This window comes from Neopsephotus bourkii, unplaced genomic scaffold (assembly GCF_033783945.1).
Source record: "Neopsephotus bourkii isolate Nb327-2 ecotype Australia unplaced genomic scaffold, CSIRO-AGI_Nbou_v1 NB_168, whole genome shotgun sequence".
Lineage (NCBI taxonomy): Eukaryota > Metazoa > Chordata > Aves > Psittaciformes > Psittacidae > Neopsephotus > Neopsephotus bourkii.
Genome location: NW_026900684.1, coordinates 10,399,549 through 10,427,128, shown reverse-complemented (window position 1 = coordinate 10,427,128; position 27,580 = coordinate 10,399,549). Strand labels below are relative to the sequence as shown.

The following is a 27,580-nucleotide window of genomic DNA, read 5'->3' as shown; positions in this document are numbered from 1 at the left end:
AAGATATTTAAAACTGGTTTTCATGCCTTTCAAACTTTGGAAAATGAGGAATATTTTCAATGTAGGATTGGTATCTGGGTTGCATCAAAAGAAGCTTGACCATCAGGTCAAAGGAAGTGATGCTGCCCCTCTGCTCTCATGAAACCTTACTTGGAGTATTGTATGCAGTTCTGGTGTCCTCAACATAAGAAGGACATGGAGCTGTTGGACCAAGTCCAGAGGAGGGCCACAAGGATGATAGGAGGGGTGGAGCACCTCCCTTATGAAGACAGGCTGAGAAAGTTGGGGCTGTTCAGCCTGGAGAAGAGAAGGCTGCGTGGAGACCTTATAGCAGCCTTCCATTATCTGAAGAGGGCCTACAAGGATGATAGAGAGGGACTTTTCATTAGGGACTGCAGCAACAGGACAAGGTGTAGTGGGCGCAAACTTAAATAGCAGCAATTTAGGTTGGATATAAGGAAGAAGTTCTTTACTGTGAGGGTGGTGAGGCACTGGAGCAGGCTGGCCAAGGAAGTTGTGAATGCTCCATCCCTGGCAGTGTTCAAGACCAGGTTGGACAGAGGCTTGGGCAACATGATCTAGGGTGAGGCGTCCCTGCCCATGGGGTGGAACTGGATGATCTTAAGGACTTTTCCAGTCATAACCATTCTAGGACTCTATGATCTAAATTCTGGTTTGATAATCACAATTTTTTCAGATAATATTAACTCATTGTCAGAAAGAAAAAAGTTATATATATAAAAACAAATTCCAGTAAAAGTCTTCTTAAAATTTTTTTTGCATTGGGTTTTCCCTTTCCACATGTGTATTAGCTACAGGCACCTGGTAATTACTGAAGCACTGATTCAAAGGACAGTCCCATCCGTTAAAGAGATGTAGAAATGTTAACGTATGAAAATGAAGTTACAGCCAGTTGATGCAGAAATTGAATGAGTCTTGAGTTGAATGAATTGCTTTCATTGAATTGCTTATTGAATGATTTGCTTAAGTTTTGTTTGCTACAGATACTGATAATAGATATCAATAATAGATATTGATTAGAGATTAAGCAGTGATATTTTTCATCTTGGGAGAGACTGTTAACAGTACCTGAAGGGGTTTTCCACGTCTCTGGTATGAGAAGGACTAGGTTATAACTTCTTTTGAAACTGTTATTTCTTATTCAGGTCAGCTTAAGAACTATTCTTACTCATAGTGTGAACTGTATGTTGAACTGAAATTGGGTGGCAGAAACTTCTAAAGGAACTGTTCATAAAAGATTTATGTATGGTGCTAAATACAGATAATCTGACCTAGAAGAATACCTGAACGTAGGTGAATGATAAGTACTGACTTACACTGGTACTGAATCAGTACTGAATGATAGTGAATACAGAGCAGCTGATGAAAATGAAACAGTGGGTACATGTCTGGTACATGTTTGCATGCAGGAAGGTGTGATGGAGTCAGTTCTCCAAGTCAGGACATATCATGGGAGAGATGTTAAATACTTGAGAGATATATATGCTTTCTGTAGGATTTGTATGTACAATATGGGCTTGATACAGGTAATTAGTGAAATAAAGACCTGACAATGTGCACGTATCCTCCAAGAAGGGCAGAAGGACATGAGGCAATGTGGTATTTTAATTTGGTGTCACAAGCTGTGTAATCAGTGCCATGCCCATGTGAGTGAAATAAAGAGGTGCTGTGGGGGGCAGAAATGCGTGAGTCTAGTTGTATAAAACCCAACAAGTATGCTTAGTGAACAAGGGTATGTATGAAAAAACTTGTATCTTAAAAAAATTGCAGACCAATTACAAGAAAAATCAGGGAGCTAAGGAGTTACTTGTGATTTAAGGATAGTGTCTGATATCTTGTTTGAAGACGAACTGAAAACTAGGTTTTGCTGCTGAGCACAGTAGTCTTGTGATCACTAGGGATGTGAGACACTGTCATAGTAAAGGATCTATAGTAAAGCTTTAATTACAACTGTTCTTGATACTGTTGCTGAAAATGTGTCCATGGGAAAAGCTCAATAAGATTTGCTTGCACTCTGAAATTCCATTAAAAAAAAAAAAAGAAATCTTTTATTTACTAGTTTTGCAGTTAGCGTGAGTGCAGTATGGGTGTTCAATTCAGGAGCAAAACCATATTCTTTTGTTTTACTTCTGTTAACATTGTTCATACTGAGCCCTTCTTTGAGAGTAACTCCTTCATCCTCACTGGATTTGATAATTCCCCTGCAAATAGATGATTAATGGGTGTCACTTGTTTAAACTCAGGGATGTACATGACTATGCAAAGGTGTTTCTGGTGGCTCAGGTTTTGCTGCTTAGAAAATGACTTGGAGTAGAAAACTCTCAGGGGTTTGCTTCATTTAGGGTTTGTGGTGACCTGATCAGCTTTATGTGAATGACAGGATTCTTCAAATGGCTTTATCGAAGATCTAATGGTACAGATATTGATATCTCTCTTGTGAAGTCTCATGTATTGGTTTCTGTTAATGTGGTGACAGATGCTGTAGTATAATAAAAGCAGCTTAAAGTATATCTAAATACAGTTCAGAGATAATTTACAAATTACTATTGAGCTGTTAATATTTCATTTATGGTATGTGTGCAAAGCCAGTGTCTGTCAGAGTGATAATACGACATTTAGAAGTGAAAATATTCCAGTTAAATGAATGCTATGTATTCAGAATATGCTATGCTAGCCATCATATGCACCATAATAACTCTGATTTTACAGAAATTCCTTTTTAAATACAGCCTGGATACACAATTGGCTGAAGGTACACAACTGTAATCTCTATATAAAGTTAGAAAGATCTATGACTTTCAGTTTTGGGTTTTATCTGTAGAACATCTGGTATAGAATTTTGCCTCACTATATTTCTGTCAGATATACTAGACTATGCCTCCAAATACTGAATGTCTCCCAGTTAGGTTCTCATTTTGTAACAAGAATTTTTTCTCTTCAGGGGTGGAGAAAAGGAATGTCTGCTTTTATTCCTGTAGGGAGGTGTTGTGTGTATTAATAAAATGGTAGAGGTAGAAAAGTCAATTACAAATATATGAAAATAAGCTGTCACTTGGTTGGCCTATGATCTTTTGCTTTCCTATTCATCCTTACATATTTCTTTCCTTGTATTTTGGTATGCTGGCATGCAAATAGTGCATATTACCTTATTATCCTTATGTGTAGTCACTGTGTGTTTGGGTTTTTGAATTATTATGTTAAAACCCGTAGGCATGGAAGTCTCCAGGACTAGACATGGGAGAAACAAGGGACATCAGGATGCAGCTGTTACGTGATTTTGTTTGTGTATATGAATTCTTCATTTTAAGGTTTGTTAGCCTGTTGTTCACAAGTCACTCAAGAGATGTCTGTAGGCTCTCAGTTCAAGCATTACTTTGTTAGAAATACATACATGAATAGGATTCATGTATTTAATTACTTTCCATTCCTTTGTGTTTTGCATGAAAATTCTGCTTGTGGAAATGTGTATACATTTCTTAATAGCCCTTTTGAAAGCAGGTTTACTTGAGTCTCTCTGTTGTATGTTCTGGTTTTATGGTAGTTCTGTGGGTTTGACCTTTATTAGCTTCCCTTGTGAACTTTCTTTCTCTGTATATGAGCTAAGTGATAGCTCTCTGATGTTTCACTTTAATATCTTTGTACCTGAGACCTCATTAATGTTTAATATTCATGGATAAAAAGGGAAATTTAATGTCGCCATGGAATCTAATATATATATTGAGCTGACAGTTTAATGTGTTTCCTTTTTGACTCTTCCCCATACCCAAGACATTTTTGAAGTTCAGTTTTTTTGAGTATAGAAATATCCAGATAAGAGAAAAAGGGGACTAATAATATTAATCCCTGTAATCGTAACAGTCATCAGTAAAAAGTCAGTTTTGAAAGAACAGCTACTTCATGGTCCTACCTGAGATAATATATTTTTTTCTCTGTGTCTACATGATAGTAATGGTCCTGGTTGTAGAGAGAATTGGCCTTTAAGGGAGCCCTAGAGTTTGCCTTAGAGCCACTGAAGCGTAGCTCTATATCAGATCTGCTGGGGAATATAAGGATACTGAGTTCAGTCAAGGTAGCACAGAGGGAATAAGAGTGTTTTATGTTTATGCATAGAGACTTAGCAAAGGCAGAACAGAGACTCTCCTAAGTTCTCAGCCAGAAGGCCTGGTGAGAGCTAACCTGTAGGAAGATGTGAGCCTGCTGCGATGAAAGCCTCTGCAAGGCCTGGGGTTAACCAGTACCGCAGCTGTGACCCAGCAGGAGGCTGCCAGGATGGGCTGTTGTCTTGAGTTTACTAGAAAACCTGCTCTCAGAGGAGGGGGTTACGGAAGTGGTCTGTAAGACCATTCCCTAGCACCTTTTCCAGGGGGGAGGCTGTGGAAATTGCATTACCATTTCTCTGCCTGCTATGGTTTCTTTGCAGAACTTACTTGGCTACTGAGCACAGTCTTTTTGTGAATTCCACAGTGCAATGCCACAGCAGGGTCTCAAGTACAAGATGCTCAGATATAGTAAGTAACATTAACATTCTCAGACTTAAATGCTGATATCAGTAGGAGCCTATGAAAATTAGGCTGCTTATATTAATATAAGTAAACACAAATTTAAATACCTAGCTCTGGACATGGGTTCTAGTTCTTAGAAGACTAAATGGCATCTTTAATTAGCTCAAGTAATGAACACACACTAGAGAAGAATTGTTATCTTTCATTTTAAAGACTTCCTACAAAATCTATAAAAGGTATGTAGCAAAGGTGGGTGGATATAGATTCTTCTCCTGAAAGAACTGTGGTAATTAATTTTAATGTCAGTCTTGAGTTTTGGGGTTTTTTATTTTAAATGAGGATTTTATTTTTAATAACTTTCCACATAGCTCCAGACCTATCAACTTGGTGTCTATATACTACAGGGGAGAAAAAAGTCTGAGAAAAAACGAAGGTCAAAACTTGCAAGCTACATTTGAGTTACAGTAGCTTACCCTGTTCAATGATGTGTAACCTTCAATTCCTACCAAAAGAGTGGGAGACAAGGAATTAGAAATTAAAACCCTGTGTATCAGTCAAAAGCTGTTCACCTTACTTTAATATGCTATTCACATTCAGGCTGTTGATAAAAATAGATTTAACTAATCACAGTACTCTGTTTAGTGAAATAAAGTGTGATTGGTTTTATAATTGAAAACTATTGGCATAAAATGGAAAGGTCAGCTTAAATGGCATTAGGCAGAGAAGATCACCTGTTTGTCCAGTTTCAAAGTTTTTCGTTCAGAGGAAAGAAATGAGGTCATTGTCAGAATTTGAAATAGTTCATTAAAACTTCTCGTAAGTCTTCCGTCCTTCCACTCCTTTTGCTGTTTTCCCACCTGGGGAAGAGTTTCTGTGCATACCTGAATTCTTTAAATATGCTCTCACTGCCAGCGGAAAAATCAGCATTCATTCACCTGCACAAGGAGAAGTACAAAACTTGGTAGGTCATCATTCCTAGGAGTCTGGTAATTTTAAGTGTAAGAATCTCATTGATTAGTAGCTTTTCAGCTTTGTGGTGCAATTTAATCTTCACTGCCTTAATTATGCATAAACATTTCAGTTACTTCTCCTTTAAGAAGTTACTTTAAGAGAATTCACTGCTGCTTCATAAATTAAGATGAGGTTGGGTTGAAAGTATGAAGTACATGAATGCACAACATGGGTATGTTATTACATTGTCAGAAAGGGAAAAACATATTGCAATAAATGATTTTTCTTGTTTTCAGGAAATGGTCACCTTGAGGTACTTAGTTCTTTGTCCAGTTAGTATTAATGTTTCTTGTTGGTTTGTTCGGGTTTTTTTTAATAAGCAGTTTGTACTTGCTATTCTTAGTCTTATCCAATTACTAACAAAGCAATACTGTTCTCTTCAAAGTTTTATATACTTGCAGGGTCAGCAACGAGAGCCGAGAAGAAACTGAAAAACTGAGAGCGTTTAGTCTAGAGGAGAGAATAATTTTCATGTCCATGAAATGTAGCTGCTGGAAAGGAAATACATTATTCCTTTCCCTGGTGAAAAGAACAAAGAAATAAAAGGCTTAAATTACAGCAAGTAATGCAGGTTAGATGAAAGGGGAAGTTTTCTAATTGCAAGGATAATGAAGTATCGAAGTAGATTGCCTTGAGAGATTGTGCAATCTCTGCTATTGGAGGTCTGCAAGGGCAGATTAGGTAGATACTTCAGGGAAGTAATTTAGGCATACCCACTCCTGAGTTGAGTTGGGGCAAGATTATGTTTCAGAAGACATTCCAGATACATTTTTATGATTCTGAGACTGATTGTTGAATTTCACACGATAACACATGGCTTAAAACTTTCTGCAGTATTGAATTTATTTCTGGTGTTTCAACAAAAATGGGCATGACAGGGCAGCAACAGGAGCTACCGTAATATCTTACTATTAAGATTAGTCAGAACTCCTTCAGTATTAATTAACCTGTTCTTGCAATTAAATGGATTCAGGAGAGCAAATTCTTCTCTATTTTAGTATGTTAAGGCATTCGTTGTGTGGTGGTGTTCTGTTGGTAGAAAGCAAGAGTGAAAACCTTTCTTACATGAAAGGAGTATACTAAGCAATGTTATTTTGTCGAGTCTCCCTCAGTTTATTTTTAGAGATCCACCTATGAAAGGGTATTTGTGTGGGAATAGCTTGACTTAACCACACTCAGAAGAAAGAAAATAAATTATTGTGGGGATGAGTATGAGACTGAGAAGGGAACGAGCATGGACTTAAGTCACATTCAGAAAGCACAATGAGACCAAAAAAAAATCAAGGACCTTGGAAGAGGCCTTCTTGTCAGCTTCATATTTTCTTAAGAAAGCTGGACAAGAGTATGAACCTGTCAGTTACATTTAATTGGCTTTCTTTCTACAGCAGTCTGTGGAGTTTGTTTGAAAATCTCCTAGGGAATGCGAGTTACTTTTAAATGCCCACCTAAGGAAAGTATTGTTTGAGAGACTGAGTAATGGTACATACACTGTAGTATCAAAAGCCTCCTGATAAGTGCTGGCACTTGCATTTGAGAAGATTAGTTTGGTTCAGGGTCTTCTTTAAAGTGCAAGGTAATAATTCTTTAGCAATGTGGGTTTATTACTGTAGTTAATTAAACAATGTTTTCTTTAATCCAATGTAATCTAACCTGCAAATTCCAAAATTGGGTATTAGTGATGCATTTAATTTGGTGTGCTTTAATACCAGTTCTTGAACTGATGGATGTTTTTGCAGGAAAGAGACTCTAATAGTAGCAGCATTACATTCGTGTTGGGTTTTTGTTTGGTTTTGTGGGTTTTTTTTGCATAAAGGATTGCTTTTTAGTATAGATGCTCTGGAGTATTTGTAAACAGGCTAGGACTATGGGGTGCTCAGCAAGATGGTAAAGTGTTTTCCCCCTCCATATTGGCATTGCCAAAAACTTGAGTATTCTGCAAATCAGTGCATTTGGAACATGATTTCTATTGTGGCATTGATCAGCAAACAACTTCAGAAATACTGTTTAAGCAAATCAGTATTTTCCTTCTGCTGTTTGTAAAAATGTTTTAGCTTATACTGCAGTCAGAAATACAGAATACGCTCTCATTGGTACAGAAACTATTTTTTCATAGCAATTTTTCATATTTAGAGCTAAAACATGTAGAAAATTTGGCTAAAGTTAGTTTCCGTGCCTGCCCTTCCTCTTACAATGTTTCTTGAGTTTCTTTTCACCAAGTTGGAAGTAAGACAAATGAAAATAAAACAAAGAAAAGATTGGTTTAGGTGTTTCAGTTATTGAGCAAATGTCATCAGTTTACACAAGCAGGTAGAAAGAGATGGGAGTTGCTCACTCTGAGGAATCTTTTTGTTACCCTTTCAGAGTAGACCCTACCTACAGTCAGTTGGAATTGTGACATTTAGGAAGCCAAGGTTCACTGCCAGACTTTGTAGGTCACCTTCGGCAGTTCATGGTGTTTCAGGTCAACAGGTCCCAATTCCTCTGGAATTTTATCCCCTATCTGCGGAACTGGTACTACTCTTCTCCTCCAAAGAGACTGGCACATCTGTCTTTTGGGGAGAAGTTGAGGGAGATGGGCCTGTTTAGCCTTAACAGTACAAGTTGTTTATAGCCGTCATACCAGTGGATATAAATATCTGTCTGTGGGGAGTAAAGAAGACAGAGCCAGACCTTTCTAGTAATGCTGAGGGAAACGGCAAAAGGCAATGGGCATTGACTGAAATACAGAAAAATACGTTTGGACATACTGTGATGTGCCCAGGATAGAAACTTGGTGCTATTCTGTCCCACTCCAATGTATTCTTTTGGGGATTGCCTGTATTACCTGAGCCATTCTTATAAGTCAGGAAATACAAACGTCAGCTTCCTGGTTACTTCTCTTTTATAGTAATTAGAGATGCCAACATGTAACTCGTAGTTGATATGACAAACTAACTGAAATTACCCTGGTTCTTTCACTGTGGATGTTCTGGAAATGGATGTTCTGGAAATGTGTGATGTTAAAAGAAACAAGAAATAATTTTTTGAGGATAGTTTCAAAATACATCAGAGTTGCAAAGCACAGAACTTCCCTTGGGGTATCACCTGATACAGTAAACATAGTAGGAGTCTGTGAATCCTTTTCCTCATAACTTGTGAAGTACTACATCCTGAATGGCAGTGCATACTGCAAGCTCTTAATCTATGAAAGATGGATGCAAGACAGTATCTGAGTTAAAGATGCTGTTTGTCTTCTTGTACCAATGTATATTATTACACAGCTGTAATCTTTCATAATTTGACATGATAAATCACAACTTCTCAGCATGCAAATGCATCCTTAGAGGGTTTATGTTCACCCAGTGCTCCAGCACTCATACACTGGGTCAATAGGAAATTGCAATGTTTTTAAAACTCATATTTTAACTTAGCTTTTTTTCTGCAGATTTGTGACTTTAACAATATAATTGTAGTGCAGCAATAACAGCTTTTATACCTGTCTATTAAAATCTTAGTAATTAAATGCTTTGGGAGCTTGGCATTTTCTAAATAACATTATTAAAAGCTTTAATTTGGAATTGATGACACAATGCTACTGGGTTGTCCGTGATATTCTAGAAACTAAAAGCACAGAAAGTCTGATGTGTTTCAAATATGAAATAACCTTGAGTCATTCAAATGTCGCAGACTAAATCAAGTGCTGCCCTTTTTTTGATGTGCTGGGCTAATTATTTCTACTAATGTAAATGTCAGAGCAATGAACACTTATTTGCTCTGGCATAACAAATAAATGGCACAAGAAATCTGAGCATATGCAGAAATTCATCATGTCCCCAACTCTATTATATTGCTCCAAGCCAAGGGTTTAGAAAACAATTCAGGTTTGTATTTTTTAAAATGTTCTAAAGTTGCTTAAAAAATATAATTAAATTCTATTTTTTTAATTCTTTTAGAAAGATTCTGAGCATTAGAGCCTTTACCACCTTCTCTTGATAGCAGATAGTAGTTCTCTTTTTTTTACCAAACAACCTTTTCTTCATCTTCCATGTCTTCCAACCTAACGAGGATATCCATATCTACAGCAGTTATTTCTTTAAACTACATGGGAGGGTGGCACTGTAGGATGAGGTCCCCCAAACATTGCTTTGGCACTCTTGCGTCTCCAGTTCTTCCTGGTTGTCTCTTGTATGTCCCTCAAGTGCCGCTCTGATGGCCAGCAGTTTTGACAGGCAGTGACTAGCAAGCAGCGGTGCAGGACAGACTGAGAGGTAGGTGCGCTGGTGGCCAGAGCAGCCAGTGTCCACCCGCCCCAGCCTGCCCCTGCACTCACTGCAGCCACTGCTCCTGTCCTAGTGGGACAGCATCCCAGAGAAGGATCCTGAGAAACAAGTAGCATGAGGCTTCAAAACTATCAGCTGGTATTTTCAGTCTTTGCCTGCTCCTGGTATTTTGGGGGAAGATCATGGTGGATCCAAATTACTATGTGTGATTTTATGGTGATGGAAACGTCAAAGGTCCCTAAGGACTGTATTGTACCTATTTGCTCTGCATAATACTTATATGGAGATCTCAGTTCCATTGGCAGTTCAGATGTAAGACCTTTTCTGGTTTTTAGTCTAACACTAAAGAGATACAAGAAAGAAAAGCTACCCAAGTGACATCCAAAGCTTAAGCATAAAGGCATAAAGATTTGATAGTGTGATGCTTGGATTTTATCCATTTTCTATAGGTCGGGCTGCCTTATATCAAGCACATCTTTAGGGAAAATAATATTTTGGTTTTCATCTCTAGTATTCTCAGCCAGTCACTGCACCAGAATGGATTTTTCTTGTGTTTGTGTAGGTGGGCGAGCACTTCAAGTTTAGATTTGGATACTGTAGTGCTAATATCTCACTTTGATGGTCTTGTGCTAAAATTCAGCATAAACGGAAAGAGGGGGAATCTTTCAAAATGAGTAGTTTTCATGATCATTCCAACTCTTGGGGAAAAGCTTTATGAGGAAGTCTGTCTTCCTATGCTTGTGATAATATTAGAAACCAAATCTGGGAAATGCACACGTTGCGATTTTTCAGCTGATTTATAATAAACTTATGGTGATATATCTGATGGCACCAGTCTTTGAAAAATGCTCCTCAAATATAATCTGATAAAGGAATGAATTAAATTGCTCAGTGGGTTCTGGGTTTGTTTATTATTATTATTTTGCTGGATCAGAGTAGTTGGTCAGAGCTTAGAGTCCTAAAACCTGTCTGTTTTAGGAGGATGCAAGCAAAGTAGTGGATTATCTGTTTTACACAACGCTGTATACAAACACTATACAGAATCTTTTATTTCAAGAACAAGGGCGAATCAAACAGCGGTTGTTTTTCATGTTTCTCTTCAAACATCCCTGAAGGTGTCTAATGTCAGTACTTTACCACCTCTGTTTCCCATGTGCATCTTTTTCTGAGCAGGATCAAGTGCTTATGTTCTAGGCAAGATTATTTCCTAAAATAAAATAAACAATTGGAAGTGATTATGCTGATCAGCATATGTTTTGTTAATGCAGTATTTGATTGTATGTTGGTGTTTAGTAACCTCAGGCTAAAAGCGAATCTGTAATTATCTCTTCTTTTTAGAAAGGTGCATTTCCATTGATATATCATCTTCCTTTGCCTGAGTCCCTTCTAATTGTCTGCCTCCACAGAGTGAAATTAAAAATAAATGAGTTATTCAATGAAGGCACTTGTTTCTGAGTTCAAGCTTTCAAATGTCAAAGCAGAAAAGAGGGTGGGTTATTTTTCCTTCTGAGGGATCCAATAGTCTGTGAGTGAGTTTTTGATGATTGCACTATTTTGGAGGCTTGTCATTTTCTCTGTAATTGAACCAGATGTTGAGTCTTCTTTGGAGGAGAAAGGGCTTCAGAGTCTGTGTAGTGCTGTATCAGTCTTGTGTCCCAAAAGGTTTGAGGTTAATTTGAAAATGAAATAGTAAGGCAGATGCTGTATGTAATGTTTCTGTAGTTGGCTAATCCCTTTTGGACTGAAACACCTAAAAATGTTCAACTCACAGCTGCATACTACATGTAACAAATGACTGGATGATAAATTGTTGTAGGATTTTTTTGACAGCCAGTCAAATTCCAGCTGTCTGTATTCAGAGTGATATTTGCTGTTATAATAGTGTTGCAATGATAAAAGTAGTTCTTGACTTCCAGAGGCTGTGGGCTGTAGAGGCAAACTGCATGATTTTGTGGGTGTCTTACAGACATGTTTTGGAGGGGAAAACCCTGAATATGTTTCAGCTAATCAGCTGTGCTGGTTTCTCATTCCTGCATATTTATATATCACTAAAGTATATATATATAAGCATTGCTTACATGTTAGGGTGAGGTGCCTGGAGGAGTTAGGTGTGCCTGTGCCTTCTCCTTTCTCATACTTTGGTTTCCACTGGAAAGAACCTCTACCACATTTGTTAAGAGGAACCATAATGTTCTCCAATCATACTTCTCATTTCTTAGGCCTTCACATATACCAAAAAGAGTACTGTTCCTCTTGCAATTACAGGCACATGTAGAACCAACACTTTACACCAGTGTTGCAGTGTTGCTGCTATTTAAATATAAGGGAACCCAGAATGTGCAAAGAGCAAACATATTCTCCATAATACTTTGTCTCCCATGTCCTATGCCTCAGTAATTTACTTAGCCACAAATTAATAATCCTTGATAAATTTTTTTTTATATGCTCTGGAGCCAAGCTTATTTGATTATTTGTTTAAATGTCTAAACCAAATGTTGTGCTGAAGTCATAAGGTAGCATAAAATTAATCATTTTTGGTCTGGCTGTTTATACGTTACCTTTAAAATGAAGAATTCCTCTTGTTGCTTTCTTTGCATTTCTACTAATGCAGTGCGATTAATTTTATTTCCATTTAGCCCATCACCTTATGGTTAAGTGTGTGATCAGCAAGAATTCAGAATCAGAATCTGTTAGCACATTTGATCTTGTAAAGTGACTTCCTATTCACCTACGCAGAATTTGTCTTTCTGAGATTGACCTTAGAGGTTGAGATGTGGTTTCTGGGCTTTCATGTATGTACTTACAAGTAGCAACACTATATTGGTTATTATTATTTAGTCATTGCAGATAGTCATAGCCTCTATATAACAAAATCAGAGTTTGTTCTAATTTAACATAAAATGGTGTAATTTATCAATATACCCAAAACAGAACAGATAAAGAAAAGTAGAGAGTATGTAGGGAGAAGGCAAGGCTAGAATAAGATGTACAGAGCCGATGAGAGGGGAGGCTGCAGTGCAGTCTTTGGGGTGTAGAGAGTGCCTGCACTGCTCTGGTGAGAGAAAGGTACACAATGGGCAGGGCTGCACTGGGTGCTCCCTGGTGGAGGCTCTCCTGCAGCAGGTGACTGAGCTGCGGGAAGCATTAATAGGCTACAAGATGTCAGGGTAGCTGAGAGAAAACAGGAATGCTCGCTCCCTGCCCAAACTGTGCAGAGTTCTCAAGCTTCCCCTGTAGCTCATGAAGGAAAGAAGGAGGTTGTTAGCTCTCGAAGCTGGGAATTGGTGACAAAAAAAAAAAGACAACAAAAAAAAGGAGGAAAAGGACAATTAAAAGCAAGGGACTTCCTCCTGAACCTGTTGCTCCCATGCAGAACTGCTTTGCTGTCCTGCAGGGGGCTCATGAGGAAACGCGCTTGCGCCAGAAACAGCCTGTTGATGCACTAGTAAAGATTTCTACTGGTGCTGCCAGGAAAAAGCGGCGGGTCGTAGTGGTAGGGGATTCTACTTTGAAAGGGACAGAAGCACTCGTCTGTCGGCCTGACCCAGTCTCAAGGCAGGTGTGTTGCCTACCAGGGGCACAGATCAGGGATGTGGCAGAGAGGGTGCCTGCTCTGGTAAGCCCCACGGACTATTACCCACTTCTGGTGATAGAGGTGGGTGCTAGGGATATAGATAGCAGTAGCCTGGTGAACATAAAGAAGGACTACAGATCCCTGGGAGAGGTGGTTAAGGGCTCTGGAGCTCAGATTGTCTTCTCATCTATTCTCCAGGATACAGGGGAGGAATTAAAAAAAAACTAGGAGGATTAGCCAGGTTAATAAATGGTTAAAAGGGTGGTGTCACAGTCAGCGGTTTGGGTGTCTTGAACATGGGACCCAAGTTTGTAGGCCAGGTCTAGCGGGGGCTGGTGGAGCTGGTCTTATGAAGAAGGGGAAGGGCAGTTTTGGTAGGAGGCTTGCCAGACTGGTTAAGGAGGCTTTAAACTAGATGTGTTGGGGGAGGGGGACATCATTCCATCCCAACACTCCCAGTCAGTTGCCAGCACCTATAATAAATGCTTGGACCAATGCAGAGATATTCCGGCTGCTCCAGGCAATGAGCCGCCTTCATTTGGAGCTCGGCTCAGATGCCTCTATACAAATGCCCATCGCATGGGGAACAAACAAAATGAATTAGAGATGTGTGCTCATCTACAGGGGTATGACATTATAGGCATCACAGAAACATGGTGGGATGATTCCTATGACTGGAGTGTTGGAATGGAAGGTTACAGACTCTTTAGAAAAGACAGGCCTGGCAGGCGTGGAGGGGGAGTTGCCCTTTATGTTAGGGATAGGCTGGGGAGTATGGAACTCTGTCTGCGGACAGGTGAGCAGATAACAGAGAGCTTGTGGGTCAGGGTTAAAGGGAAAACAGCGATGGGAGACATTACTGTGGGGATATGTTATAGACCACCTGATAAAGAGGAATCTGCGGATGAAGCACTCTATAGGCATATAGGAAAAGCCTCACGCTCACAGGCCCTCGTTCTCATGGGTGACTTCAACCACCCTGACATCTGTTGGAATGACGGTATGGCCCGGCACAAGCAATCCAGGAGGTTCCTCAGTTGTGTGGAAGACAACTTCCTTCTGCAAGTAATAGAGGAACCGACAAGGAGAGGTGCCATGCTTGACCTTGTGCTCACCAACAGGGAAGGGCTCGTTGGAAATGTGGCACTCCAGGGCAGCCTTGGATGCAGCTATCACGAGATGGTTGAATTTGAGATCCTCAGGACAGTGAGAAGAGCGTGCAGCAAGCTCACTGCCCTAGACTTCAAAAAAACAGACTTTGGCCTCTTCAGGAACCTGCTTAGTAAGGTTCTAGAGGGCAGGGGGGCTCAAGACTCTTGGCTGATATTCAAGAATCACCTGCTACAAGCTCAGGAGTGTTGCATCCCAACTAGAAGGAAGTGCAGTAGGAGGGCCAGGAGACCTCCTTGGATGGATAAGGAGCTCCTGAGGAAAATTCAAATGAAAAAAGAGTTTTATAGAAAGTGGAAGAAAGGACAGGCGGCCTTGGAAGAGTACAGGGTTATTGTCCAGGAAGCTAGAGACCAGGTTAGGAAAGCTAAGGCCCAGCTAGAATTAAACTTGGCTAGGGATATTAAGGATAACAGGAAGGGATTCTATAGGTACATAGCAAATAAAAAACAGATTAGGGAGAACGTAGGCCCCCTCAGGAAGTTCTCAGGTGAACTAGCTACACAGGATTTGGAGAAGGCTGAGGTTCTGAATGACTTCTTTGCCTCGGTCTTCTCTAGCAAAGGCTCTGACCGCACCACCCAAGTCTTGGAATGCAGACGCAGGGACTGTGAAAATGAAGACCTTGGGCCCACTGTAGGAGAGGAATTGGTTCAAGACCATCTTAAAAATCTGAACGTGCACAAGTCCATGGGTCCTGATGAAATCCATCCGCGGGTCCTGAAGGAGCTGGCAAATAAAGTTACTAAGCCGCTGGCCATCATATTTGAAAAACCATGGCAGTCAGGTGAAGTTCCCAACGACTGGGAAAAGGGAAATATAACACCCATTTTCAAGAAGGGGAAAATGGATGACCTGGAGAATTACAGACCAGTCAGTCTCACGTCAGTGCCTGGCAAAATCTTGGAGCAGATTCTCCTGGAAGGCATGCTAAGGCACATGAAAAACAACAAGGTGCTTGGTGACAGCCAGCATGGCTTCACCAAGGAGAAATCCTGCCTGACCAATTTGGTGGCCTTCTATGATGGGGCTACAGAACTGATGGACACTGGTAAAGCAGTTGATGTCATCTACCTGGATTTGTGTAAAGTGTTCGACACTGTCCCACACGACATCCTTGTCTCTAAATTGGACAGACATCAATTTGATGAATGGACCACTTGGTCGATAAAGAACTGGCTGGATGGCCGCACACAAAGAGTTGTGGTCAATGGCTCAATGTCTAGCTGGAGACCAGTAACACGTGGTGTCCCTCAGGGATTGGTGTTGGGACCGGTCTTGTTCAACATCTTCATCGCTGGCATGGACAGTGGGATTGAGTGCGCCCCAGGCAAGTTTGCCGATGACACCAAGCTGTGTGCTTCGGTTGATACGCTGGAGGGAAGGAATGCCATCCAGAGGGACCTTGACACACTTGTGAGGTGGGCTGATGCCAACCTCATGAAGTTTAACCATGCTAAGTGCAAGGTCCTACACCTGGGCGGGAGCAATCCCAGGCACAGCTACAGGTTGGGCAGAGAAGAGATTCAGAGCAGCCCTGCAGAGAAGGACTTGGGGGTGCTGGTCAATGAGAAAATGAACATGAGCCAGCAGTGTGCGCTGGCAGCCCAGAAAGCCAACCGTATCCTGGGCTGCATCAAAGGAGTGTGACCAGCAGGTCGAAGGAGGTGATCCTGCCCCTTTATTCTGCTCTTGTGAGACCTCACTTGGAGTATTGTGTACAGTTCTGGTGTCCTCAACATAAAAAGGACTTGGATCTGTTGGAACAAGTCCAGAGGAGGGCCACGAGAATGATCAGGGGACTGGAGCACCTCCCATATGAAGACTGGCTGAGAAAGTTGGGGCTGTTCAGCCTGGAGAAGAGAAGGCTGTGTGGAGACCTCATAGCAGCCTTCCAGTATCTGAAGGGGGCCTATAGGGATGCTGGGGATGGACTCTTCATTAGGGACTGTAGTGATAGGACAAGGGGTAATGGGTTAAAACTTAAACAGGGGAAGTTTAGATTGGATATAAGGAGGAAATTCTTTCCTGTTAGGGTGGTGAGGCACTGGAATAGGTTGCCCAGGGAGGCTGTGAATGCTCCATCCCTGGCAGTGTTCAAGGCCAGGTTGGACGAGGCCTTGGGTAATATGGTTTAGTGTGAGGTGTCCCTGCCCATGGCAGGGGGGTTGGAACTCGATGATTTTAAGGTCCTTTCCAACCCTAACTATTCTATGATTCTATGATTCTATATATTTATTTATTTATTTAAGCTGCTTTGCTTGCTTGCCAGCTAGAAATGCTCTAGAAATGGGGGCTTTTCCAGTCATTGTCATCTGGAAGGAGGAGGTATGTGAGCATAGAGTTTTGCCATGTAGCCTTTTAGCAGTTTTAAAAACATTCCAGAAACTGTTTCAAAATGCAATTTGTTTACCCTTAGGCAAAAGTGAACTGGAAGAACCAATTTTCCCAGGTGCTTTTGTATCTTTAAGCAATAGAGTAACATCAAAAAACTTAAAAAAAAAAAAAAAAAAAATTAACAAAAAAGTGCTTCAGTTGCTGACAAGGGAGATACTTAGTTGAGGGACTGAAGGCACTTCTGGTTTCTTCAGAGCTTTAGAAGTTTCACTGCAAAACCTCTTGGTCTTTCCAGAGAGTATAGCTTTGGAACTCTGAATCCCTTTATAAACCCCGTTTCATGCTCACTGCAGAACTAAACCTAGTGTGTACACAGGGTGAATTTCATTAAATTCTGTCCTTCTAAGTGCCACAATATGCACTCGCCATACAACATTTAGGAAGCCACTTCGTGAGGGCATTGTATTTCATTCCCCCCTACACTGAAAGGACGTTAGAGCTGAAGGATCACCGTGGTATTGATTGCTCTTAACAGTATATATTTTGATGGAGAGAGGTAAGGAGTGTATTTTAAAAAAGAAACAAACCCAAAGCAATCTAAACAAAACTCTTTTAGTCACTAAGCAGGGACTTATGAGAGCTCCAAAACTATGTTTTTTTGGATTTGTTAGTTTTGGATTTCCTCTTAGGGCAATGTAACCTATCCAACATATCATCCACAGCAAGGCTTCAGTTAGCTTTTTGTCTATCGCATGATATTTGGATTTATATTTATCATTTTGCTAGATTAATTTTGGTGGATGTATTTATTTACCTATATTATGCTTGCAAGAGGGCCCCCTGGTACATTAGACTTGTAAATGTTATCAGGTAAAGTAACTACAAGTAATTAATATTTTTTAAGACTAATGACATCAAAATGCAAATAGGCAACAGAAAACCAGCTGTAAACTCCACTACTCAGCTTTCTTTCAGTGTGCTGCAAACTTGCCATTTGCATCACTATTTTTAGGGAAAGATGCCAGCCAGGAATAAAGGGTCACAAAAGTAAAGTTTATCCTGCTCTTTATAGGATACACCAGAGGCAATGTAGGCCCGCTGATGAACGGGATGGGTGCCCTGGTGACAGAAGATACAGAGATGGCAGAGTTACTGAATGACTTCTTTGTCTCTGTCTACTCTGCCGGAGGCAGTCCTGAAGAGCCCTGTACCGCTGAGACCTCGGATGAAGATAGGTCAACGGAGCGGTCTGCCTTAGTCGATGAGGAATGGGTTAAAGACCAGTTGAGCAATCTGGATATCCATAAATCCATGGGTCCAGATGGGATGCACCCGCGGGTGCTGAGGGAACTGGCTGAGGTCATTGCTAGGCCGCTCTCCATCATCTTTACCAAGTCTTGGGAAATGGGAGAGGTGCCTGAGGACTGGAGGAAAGCAAATGTCACTCCTGTCTTCAAAAAGGGCAAGAAGGAGGACCCGGGTAACTATAGACCGTTTAGCCTCACCTCCATTCCTGGGAAAGTGATGGAACACCTTATCCTTGGTGCCATCTTAAGGCATATCAAGGATAAGAGGGTTATGAGGGGCAGTCAGCATGGCTTCACCAAGGGGAAGTCGTGCTTGACCAATCTCGTAGCCTTTTATGAGGAAATAACACGGTGGATGGATGATGGTAGAGCGGTGGATGTGGTCTACCTTGACTTCAGGAAAGCATTTGACACGGTCTCCCACAGCATCCTTGCGGCTAAATTGAGGAAGTGTGGTCTGGATGATCGGGTAGTGAGGTGGACTGTGAACTGGCTGAAGGAGAGAAGCCAGAGAGTTGTAGTCTATGGGGCGGAGTCTAGTTGGAGGCCTGTATCTAGTGGAGTGCCTCAAGGGTCGGTACTGGGACCAGTATTATTTAATATATTCATCAACGATTTAGATGAGGGAATTGAGTGTACTATCAGCAAGTTTGCTGATGACACTAAGCTGGGAGGGGTGGCCGACACGCCAGAAGGCTGTGCTGCCATCCAGAGAGACCTGGACAGGCTGGAGAGTTGGGCAGGGAATAACTTGATGAAATATAACAAGGGAAAGTGTAGAGTCCTGCATCTGGGCAGGAACAACCCCAGGTTCCAGTATAGGCTGGGGAACGACCTGTTAGAGAGCAGTGTAGGGGAGAGGGACCTGGGGGTCCTGGTGGACGACAGGGTGACCATGAGCCGACACTGTGCCCTTGTGGCCAAGAAGGCCAATGGCATCCTGGGGTGTATTAGAAGGGGGGTGGTTAGTAGGTCGAGAGAGGTCCTCCTTCCCCTCTACTCTGCCCTGGTGAGACCTCATCTGGAATATTGTGTCCAGTTCTGGGCCCCTCAGTTTAAAAAGGACAGGGACCTGCTGGAGAGAGTCCAGCGCAGGGCAACTAAGATGATTAAGGGAGTGGAGCATCTCCCTTATGAGGAAAGACTGAGGGAGCTGGGTCTCTATAGTTTGGAGAAGAGGAGATTGAGGGGTGACCTTATTAGTGTATATAAATATATAAAGGGGGAGTGTCACGAGGATGGAGCCAGGCTTTTCTCAGTGGCAAACAATGAAAGGACAAGGGGTAATGGGTACAAATTGGAGCACAAGAGGTTCCACTTAAACCTGAGAAGAAACTTCTTCTCAGTGAGGGTGACGGAACACTGGAACAGGCTGCCCAGGGAGGTTGTGGAATCTCCTTCTTTGGAGACATTCAAAACCCGCCTGGACACGTTCCTGTGTAACCTTATCTAGGTGTTCCTGCTCCAGCAGGGGGATTGGACTAGATGATCTATCGAGGTCCCTTCCAATCTCTAACATACTGTGATACTGTGATACTGTGATACCAGCTGTACCCATATTGACAAGTGATAGAAGTTCAGTTGAAGCCTATCTATATTGGGGCTGACTTTTAGAGAACCAGTTAGAGCTTCGGAGTGGATGATTTTAGGAATTTGAGTTCAAAAATCATGGTTACCACTGGCAGCCTATGTTGTACCTTATACTTCTGACTTTAAGAAAAAAACAATTTCATATTAGTATTAGAATATAAGCATTATTTGAACTCAAGAATTATTGACATTAGTGAGTTCATGTCAAGGATGTGGAAGGTTAGATATTTTGATAAAATAGAATAGTTGTATCAGGAAATCTTTAACTCTTCTTCAGTTCTTCCATGTGTGAGCTTCTGAACTGTGTTATATTAAAACAAGACAGCAGTGTTGTCTTGGAGTATATCTGCAGAATTTGTAATAGAGGAATAAGGACAGGCTGAATCACATTTTGGTGATATACAACATTAGTACCTTTAATATTAAGCTAAAGAAAGTGGGTCATGCTAGCCGAATGTGATGAATTTTTCTCAGTAACTCAGGGGTTTACTGGAGAGCACTGAGCTCACAGCACTTTGCTCTGAAAATCCAGCATTCCCAGAAATATCAACTGATCCAAAGGATTACTAGTACCCTTTGTTTGGAGGTAACCAGCCACACGTGGAATTCCTCACTTCCTGTTTACAACTGAAAGCCTTCAAACCCCAGTGTTAAGGATGGCTTACCTTCCAGACCCGTATCGTGTACTTCTGCAAACCGTTATCTGTCTTAAAAAGATAAACCCTAACTGAAAATAATTGGACAACTTCACTTGAAGCCATCAAGTATCATCCTGTTTTGTGCAAAGTCAACCATAAAAAGGACATGGATCTGTTGGAAAAAGTCCAGAGGAGGGCCACGAGAATGATCAGGGGACTGGAGCACCTCCCATATGAAGATTGGCTGAGAAAGTTGGGGCTGTTCAGCCTGGAGAAGAGAAGGCTGTGTGGAGACCTTATAGCAGCTTTCCAGTATCTGAAGGGGGCTTATGGGGATTCTGGGGATGGACTCTTCATTAGGGACTGTTGCGATAGGACAAGGGGTAATAGGTTAAAACTTAAACAGGGGAAGTTTAGATTGGATATAAGGAGGAAATTCTTTCCTGTTAGGGTGGTGAGGCACTGGAATAGGTTGCCCAGGGAGGCTGTGAATGCTCCATCCCTGGCAGTGTTCAAGGCCAGGTTGGACGAGGAATTGGGTGATATGGTTTAGAGCGAGGTGTCCCTGCCCATGACAGGGGGGTTGGAACTTGATGATCTTAAGGCCCTTTCCAACCCTAACTATTCTATGATTCTATGATTCTATGAGTGAGTCCAATATTTGTTAGGCTTACACACTTTGTGCAATAAAGTTGAGAGCATCACTCTTACATATGCATAAGGTTATTATGGAACTGTCAGTATTTCCTGGTAGAAGGTTGGTTGTTTCCCTGGAACTGCTTTTCAAGTGTGTTGTCATATACCCTTTGACAACAGTATTATAACATGCATTGTATATATGCTTTTTGTTCTGAACAACTTACTAGTTCAAACCTAGGATTAACAGAACAAGTCTTCATGTTACTCCTAGGCAGCAATGAATCGCTTCTTTACTTTCTTCAGCACACATATGGTAGTTCATCTTTCCTTCATAAAATTTTCTCAACTTCTTCATACATCTTTTATAGATTAAGCATTTAGAAAATGGCTAATTTGAAATGTTCTGCATCTTCATACTGCTACCCTTGGATCTAAATTTTGTACTTCAAATGTACTTCTGATGGTAATTTTCTAATTTATTTTTCTAAAATACCAACATTTTGCAGAAAGAAGAAAGGGAAGCTCTAGAAAGGTAAATTTGATTAGAAGTGAAAAGCAGTTCTTAGGTTTACACAAGAAGTTCGGGTCTGGAAAGGGGAAGTCAATGTACCAACTGCATGTTGCATAGGGTTCATTTGCTGGGTATTTTTTAGGGGGGATGGGTTTCTTCGCTTTTTTCCCCTTATCTCTTATAATGAAGAAAGATTTACAGGATATAAGAGTGCTTTGAGGGTGTCTTTACACTTTTATCTCTGATGTGGTGAGCTTGCCCTTATATGAATAACAATAACTCATCTTTAGCTATAAAAACAAAAACAAACAAAACTTATTTAGTGGTCCATTTAACATCTGCGAGCTTCTTGCCAAACCATCATAGCAGGACACTGCTGGAAAGAGAAGTGTTAAGCATGAATTGTTTGACATATTTTGATTAATGTTTGTCAAGAACTAAATTTGTGGTTTTCTCACACTGTTTAGGAAAATAGCTTAATTTATCACAGTAAAGTTTCAATATTTGCATTGGATAAACTGAATGTTTTATTTACTTGTGTCATATTGTAAGTCTTTTTCTGTAATAATGCAAACATATAAGCACGTATACATTTATTTGTTTGTTTGTTTTCTGTTTTTATAGACTATTCCATTGGGGCTCGGAGATGGACAGCTCTTTATCTGGACTGATGGCTTGAAAAGGAAGGACTGGCATGATTATGAAAGCATTCAGAAAGATGCTATGCGTTCAGGTATACATAAATTCAGAGCAAATTCATTCTTTCTCCATATGCTTCTTTATTCTTTTAAGTCAGCTAAAAAAGCATTCCTAACAGCATTTCTTTGATTGCAGCATGTCACAAGGACATAATGTCCTGAATTGAGGGGTCAGACCAACCACAAATACTTTATCTCTGAAAATAGGCAAGTGAAAATAAAAAGAATGTGTTTCATGCTAATAGCTATGTCATGATTTTACAAGGAAATTGACAAAAATATTATTATAACAGTATTTTTTGTGTTGAAATCAGTTGTTATACTGTGACCAAATAGAAGGCAAAAGTGGCAGTTTCCAAAGGGACGTATGACACAGCTGAAGCTGAGTTGTCCTTAAATCACTGGATAAAACCTGAATCCAGTCCCTATAACTGCCAAGAACATCCAAAGTTATGTTAGAAACAAATATTGACCCTTTTCACCATTATTGGGCCCAAATCCTTTAGTTCTGCTAAAACTACTTCATTCTGACAGTCTAAAATTATTTGAAAATGAGAGCAAATTCTATTTGTAGATACACTGAAGGGCACTTTGTTACACTGAGTAATGTAATTTTAATGTACCTTCATGTGCTGTATGCCATATGTGCAAAGAAATGTTAATGTTCTTTCTGTCATCAGAACATGTTCAGGTTTGAATTTTTTTTTATAATATAATTTACAGTTATTCAACATGAGATGAATTAAATTGAAAGGAAAGAAAGGAAACAGCAGCTGAATTGCACCTTAATCAGTGTCAGAAAGTCATTATTTTACAAAGGCCAATCTACTCTTCTAAAATAAATTATGCTATCTTGATCCCACTGTCAGAGGACAGTCAACACCGCCCCCAAAATGCCTCTATAACTGAATCCAGTTGACAGATTCATAAGACTTAGTAAGTACTTGATTTTGCAGTAGCCTGAACCAGTAAAATATTGCAAGTATAGGTTAATTTTGTAAACCATTTTTCTCTTTCTCTTGAATCTCTTTGATCACTATCGTGGTTTAAGCCCAGCCAATAACTCAGAACATCAGTGTGTTATCAGTGTTGTTTTCAGGCTAAAGTACAAAACAAAGCACTGTACCAGCTACTAAGGAGAAAAAATGACTGCTACAGCTGAACCCAGGACATCACTAACTAAAAAATTATCCTTCCTTCCTACATGATCTTAGGAGGAAAAAAGGTGGGAAGGGGGATTAAGTTATTGTAGACATTTTAGGAGTTGTCAGATCAATGTTAATTGTGTTCCAAATTGCTAAGTCTAAAATGACAAATATCTAAGATAGAATATACAAAATAGAAGCAGCATGTCTGTATAAGCATACACATATGTAGTGAATATCAGAATGCACCTTTCTGAGGGATGTGCACTGACGCTTTGGCAATGTACTTTTGATTCCTATCATGTGAATCCCATATATTTTGGAAAATAAACAATACTTATGATTATCTGATGGATAGCTGTAGCACTGGCAATGTAAAGCAAGCCACTGCATGGAGTGGACTAAGAAATTAGTAAAATGTTATGTAGCTTTATAATTCCCAGTCCTACTCTTTACATTATAAGTGTAGACAAATACCCTAGTGATTATTTTTTTCTTCCAGTAAACTTCTATTTTTGGTAATAACAATAATACTTAAAATATTATGACTTGCTTATATTTTCATTGGCTTCCTGGTGATAGTGTTTGCTGAGTTTTAGCATTTAAGAAATCTTCTTTTAATGATTTCCATGTCATTATTATTAATTAGATTTCCTTTTTTTCTTTGAAGATCACAACACAGTAATGCAAATGCAAAGCTGAAGTATCTCAGTGCACACTTTTGGAACATACTATATAATTTCTGTTCCGAATAACAAAGCAAAATATAGCTGAAAACAACTTTTAGTTAAAAGTCAATCTGAAGACATGAAATAACACCAGTGAAAGGGCTTTTCGGGGCATTTCAGGAAAGGCAGTCAATGCTTATTACACAGAAAAGGAGTGAATACTTTCTGAAGGTCAGTATATGTTTAAAGTATAGCTTACAGTATTTAAGAACTGGGCATAAGAATTTCATAAATCTAATTATGGAGAGGTGCTAGCTTCTTCATGGCTATTTCTTCTGTTTCAAGGCCAAATATTTTGATCCCCTTTTATTCCACCAAATTCAAACCAATATTCCTGAATTTGTGGTCTCTCCTCAATGGAAATCATTGATTGGTTTAAAGCTAAAGAGAAAAGCCATTTGTTGGAGCATCTGAGGTTCAAGTGTATGGTCATAGTGTTTCTACCATTATTTCACATTCTGTAAGCATGATAATGGTACTTGAGAAGGAGGTAAGTAAATAACAGAGTGGCAAGGCTTTTCATTTAGCCAAAACATAATTGATATTCAAAGACTCTTGCAGAGACAGAGGCTTCAGTAACTGGTACTACTTTTTCAACTTCCAACTTAGATGGAATTTGTTCATGGTATAGATCCTTGTAAGGTCGGTTTCCTTCAGCTGGATTTGCTGAAGTCCTTTTGAGTGGAAGACACCTTTGCAGTCTTCCCACCTGAGAAGACAAGGGATGGTGCAGATGCAATCACACTGTAGCTATTGCTTGTTGTCACTCTCCTGTCAGTGATAGTGTAAATTTGCCTAGTGTGTCCACATGTGCTGCACATAGTTTTATTTAACATTCCTTTATACCTTAGATTCCCACTCTCTAGGATGTCAGTTTTACAGCAGAAGACATATTAAATAGTTGCTACACATGTAATCTGAAGACTTGTGATACGTATTCATGGTGGGTATTTCTTGGGATGAGGTGCTTATTTTTGGAAAATACGTATTTTGTTTGCTAAGAATAGGAGAAACGAATCTCAAGCTGTTTCACATAGCAAAGTCCCGGCAAGCCTCTTCAAGTGTGCATACATGGACGTCAGATCATCTTTCTTTAGTGGCCTTGTAGATTGTTACTCTGTTCTCAACACAGAAGCAATGTACTCTTAGGTGAGATATTTTTATATATGTATGTATTTGTATATATATATATATATATATTTATATATCCGAATGCTAATGACATTGGAGAAAGAAATAAACTCGTCAACGAGGTAGGTACAGCAGTGTAATATATCACAGGTGGTATGGCCTGTAATTAAGTCAACAGCCTGGAAGTCTATAAATTTAAGTATAATTTCCACCTTAGTCACAAGTATTTAATTTTCTCTGTGAGTCAAGTGTTTGGAAAGAGAACACTTTCAGGCTTTGTTAAGAATGCTGTAGGATATTGTTTCATTCTGGTGGAGAAAATGCAAAGCAGTCTTTGGAGTCAAATTCCCTAACAGCTAGTTTGTCCGACATCGTATTTTTTCTGTACCCAAGTAAAAATCTGTAAAGTAGCATGTGATGTGGGACTGCACTGCTGTTAGTTTTGCTTATCACAGCATGGCCCAGTTGGCTACACACAGGTTTTTCTGAGATACTACCATGATCTTACTGACGCTGTTGCACAGATGCACAAGACGGCAATTGTCTCCTACACCTATGCCGAGCTGTATCTTGTGTAACAGAATACCTACTTTATAGCCACTGCTGAAAAGAAGTTATCATCCAGTCTGCTTGGATTTTCTTCTCTGACTTCAAACCATGCGTCATTTTGATTTAGAAAAACAAACAAACAAAACCCAAAGGACCTAACTCTACGTTCAACAACTTGCGTTTTCTGAAGTTTAGTGGACACACAGATGGGTTAAAAATTCCCCAGTGACATCTGCAGATACAGGTTAATTGTATATTTTTGTATACTATCATGTTTACTGTTGCTTTTTTAATATGAGTTAGGAAAAGTACCAGAACTAATTCTCCAATACAAATTAATTTGCTATTTTACTTGCAGCTTATTTCTTTTTCGCCATGACTTGACTGCAGTTTCAATATTTTCAATCCCTATGTGTGAAAATAAAATTTTCAGAACAGCTCTAAGAATTTTATTTTGTTAATTTTGATACAAGAATGCAAGAAGCAAATAAAGGGAATGTGCTGTTGGATTGCAGAAGTACTAATAGCTATATTGATGGTAGAATAGGGAAGATAGCCAATTACTTGCCAGTTACCCAAGCCCTGATTTCCTCAAAGGCAGAAAGGAGACCTTAATGATTTGTATTAAATATACTGCTCATCAGTACAGAATAGACGTAGTGAATGAAAATTATTTAATTCAGCTAACCCAATTGCTTACATTTTTCTCTGAGTATTATTCTGTCATAACCTCAAAGCCAAATGCAGGAAAAGGAATGCAAAAGTTGACCTTAAAAAAACCCGTGATTCCCAACTAAGCAGTTGGAATACATACTTCAGGAAGAAAAAAGAAAAAAAGAGGTTTAATTGTTTAAATTTTCTGAAGTAAGCCATTAAGTTGAGCAGATATTACAATGGAGCAGGAGTGAACAGAATAAGCTAATCAGATAAACTGACTTTATTGGAGCTGATATGTCATGCCATCTTTTGACAAGAAATCAGCATTTAAAATAAGAGCTGTTTCTATTAATTTATTTTCCTCTGGGAATTCAGCTGATGACATGCTCTGATGAAGAACATGCTTAATTTGCATTAAAAAATATGAGAACTACAAACAAATGCAAATCTTACAACTGCCAATTTTTGTTTGTGCAAGTAGTAAACAATGTCATTTCTGTATCAGAAGAGCATTCTTGCATTTCAGTTCATAGTTGTGAGTGCAAGATTTTGTAGTAAAATGTAAATGCAGATTGTGTAGTAATAACTCAGGTAGCTACTGGTGTGCTTATTTGTCCAACTACAGCAATGCTGTATCAGGGCAGTGTAAGTCTGCCTGTGTTTTTTGATAGCGAACCTGGACGCTGAAGTTCCTGATACTGCTATTTATCAGCTACTGACTTGGCAGTTTCTTCAGAGGTTACATCAGAGGTTTCCCTACTTCCCTTTGGTTGTCTGGTGAGGACTCGGAGGACACGTGTATCAAGATGTTCATTTCAGGAGCATGGCAACTGCTGTGGCACCTGTGGCCACTCTTTTTCCAGGCTCTCTGTTCAGAACTAGGAGTTTTAGATCCCTGAATGCTCCTTTGAGGGATGAGATTCACAGGAGAGAGCCGTGAAAGCCTAAGGTAGTAATTCAGAAGTATCCATAAGAAGAAATTCTGTCAATTTCACCTCTATCTTTATGTCCTGGGTGGTAAGACTAAAAGTCCTAGAGAATCAGTCAATGTCGTTGTTACTCCATTTCTGAAAGTTATTGTATCTATTTTCCTCAAGAAATTCTCAGATGTAT

The 27,580-nt window shown here is 39.8% G+C and overlaps 1 protein-coding gene across 1 annotated transcript in view; it reads left to right on the top strand.

Annotated features, from left to right (window-relative positions):
• The window catches only part of GALNTL6 (polypeptide N-acetylgalactosaminyltransferase like 6), a 485,664-nt gene that overhangs the window by 149,522 nt on the left and 308,562 nt on the right, over nt 1–27,580 (top strand). The window contains exon 2 of the mRNA XM_061372533.1: nt 22,184–22,292. Coding sequence (XP_061228517.1) covers nt 22,184–22,292 — 109 coding nt within the window. The remainder of the gene's footprint in view (nt 1–22,183; nt 22,293–27,580) is intronic.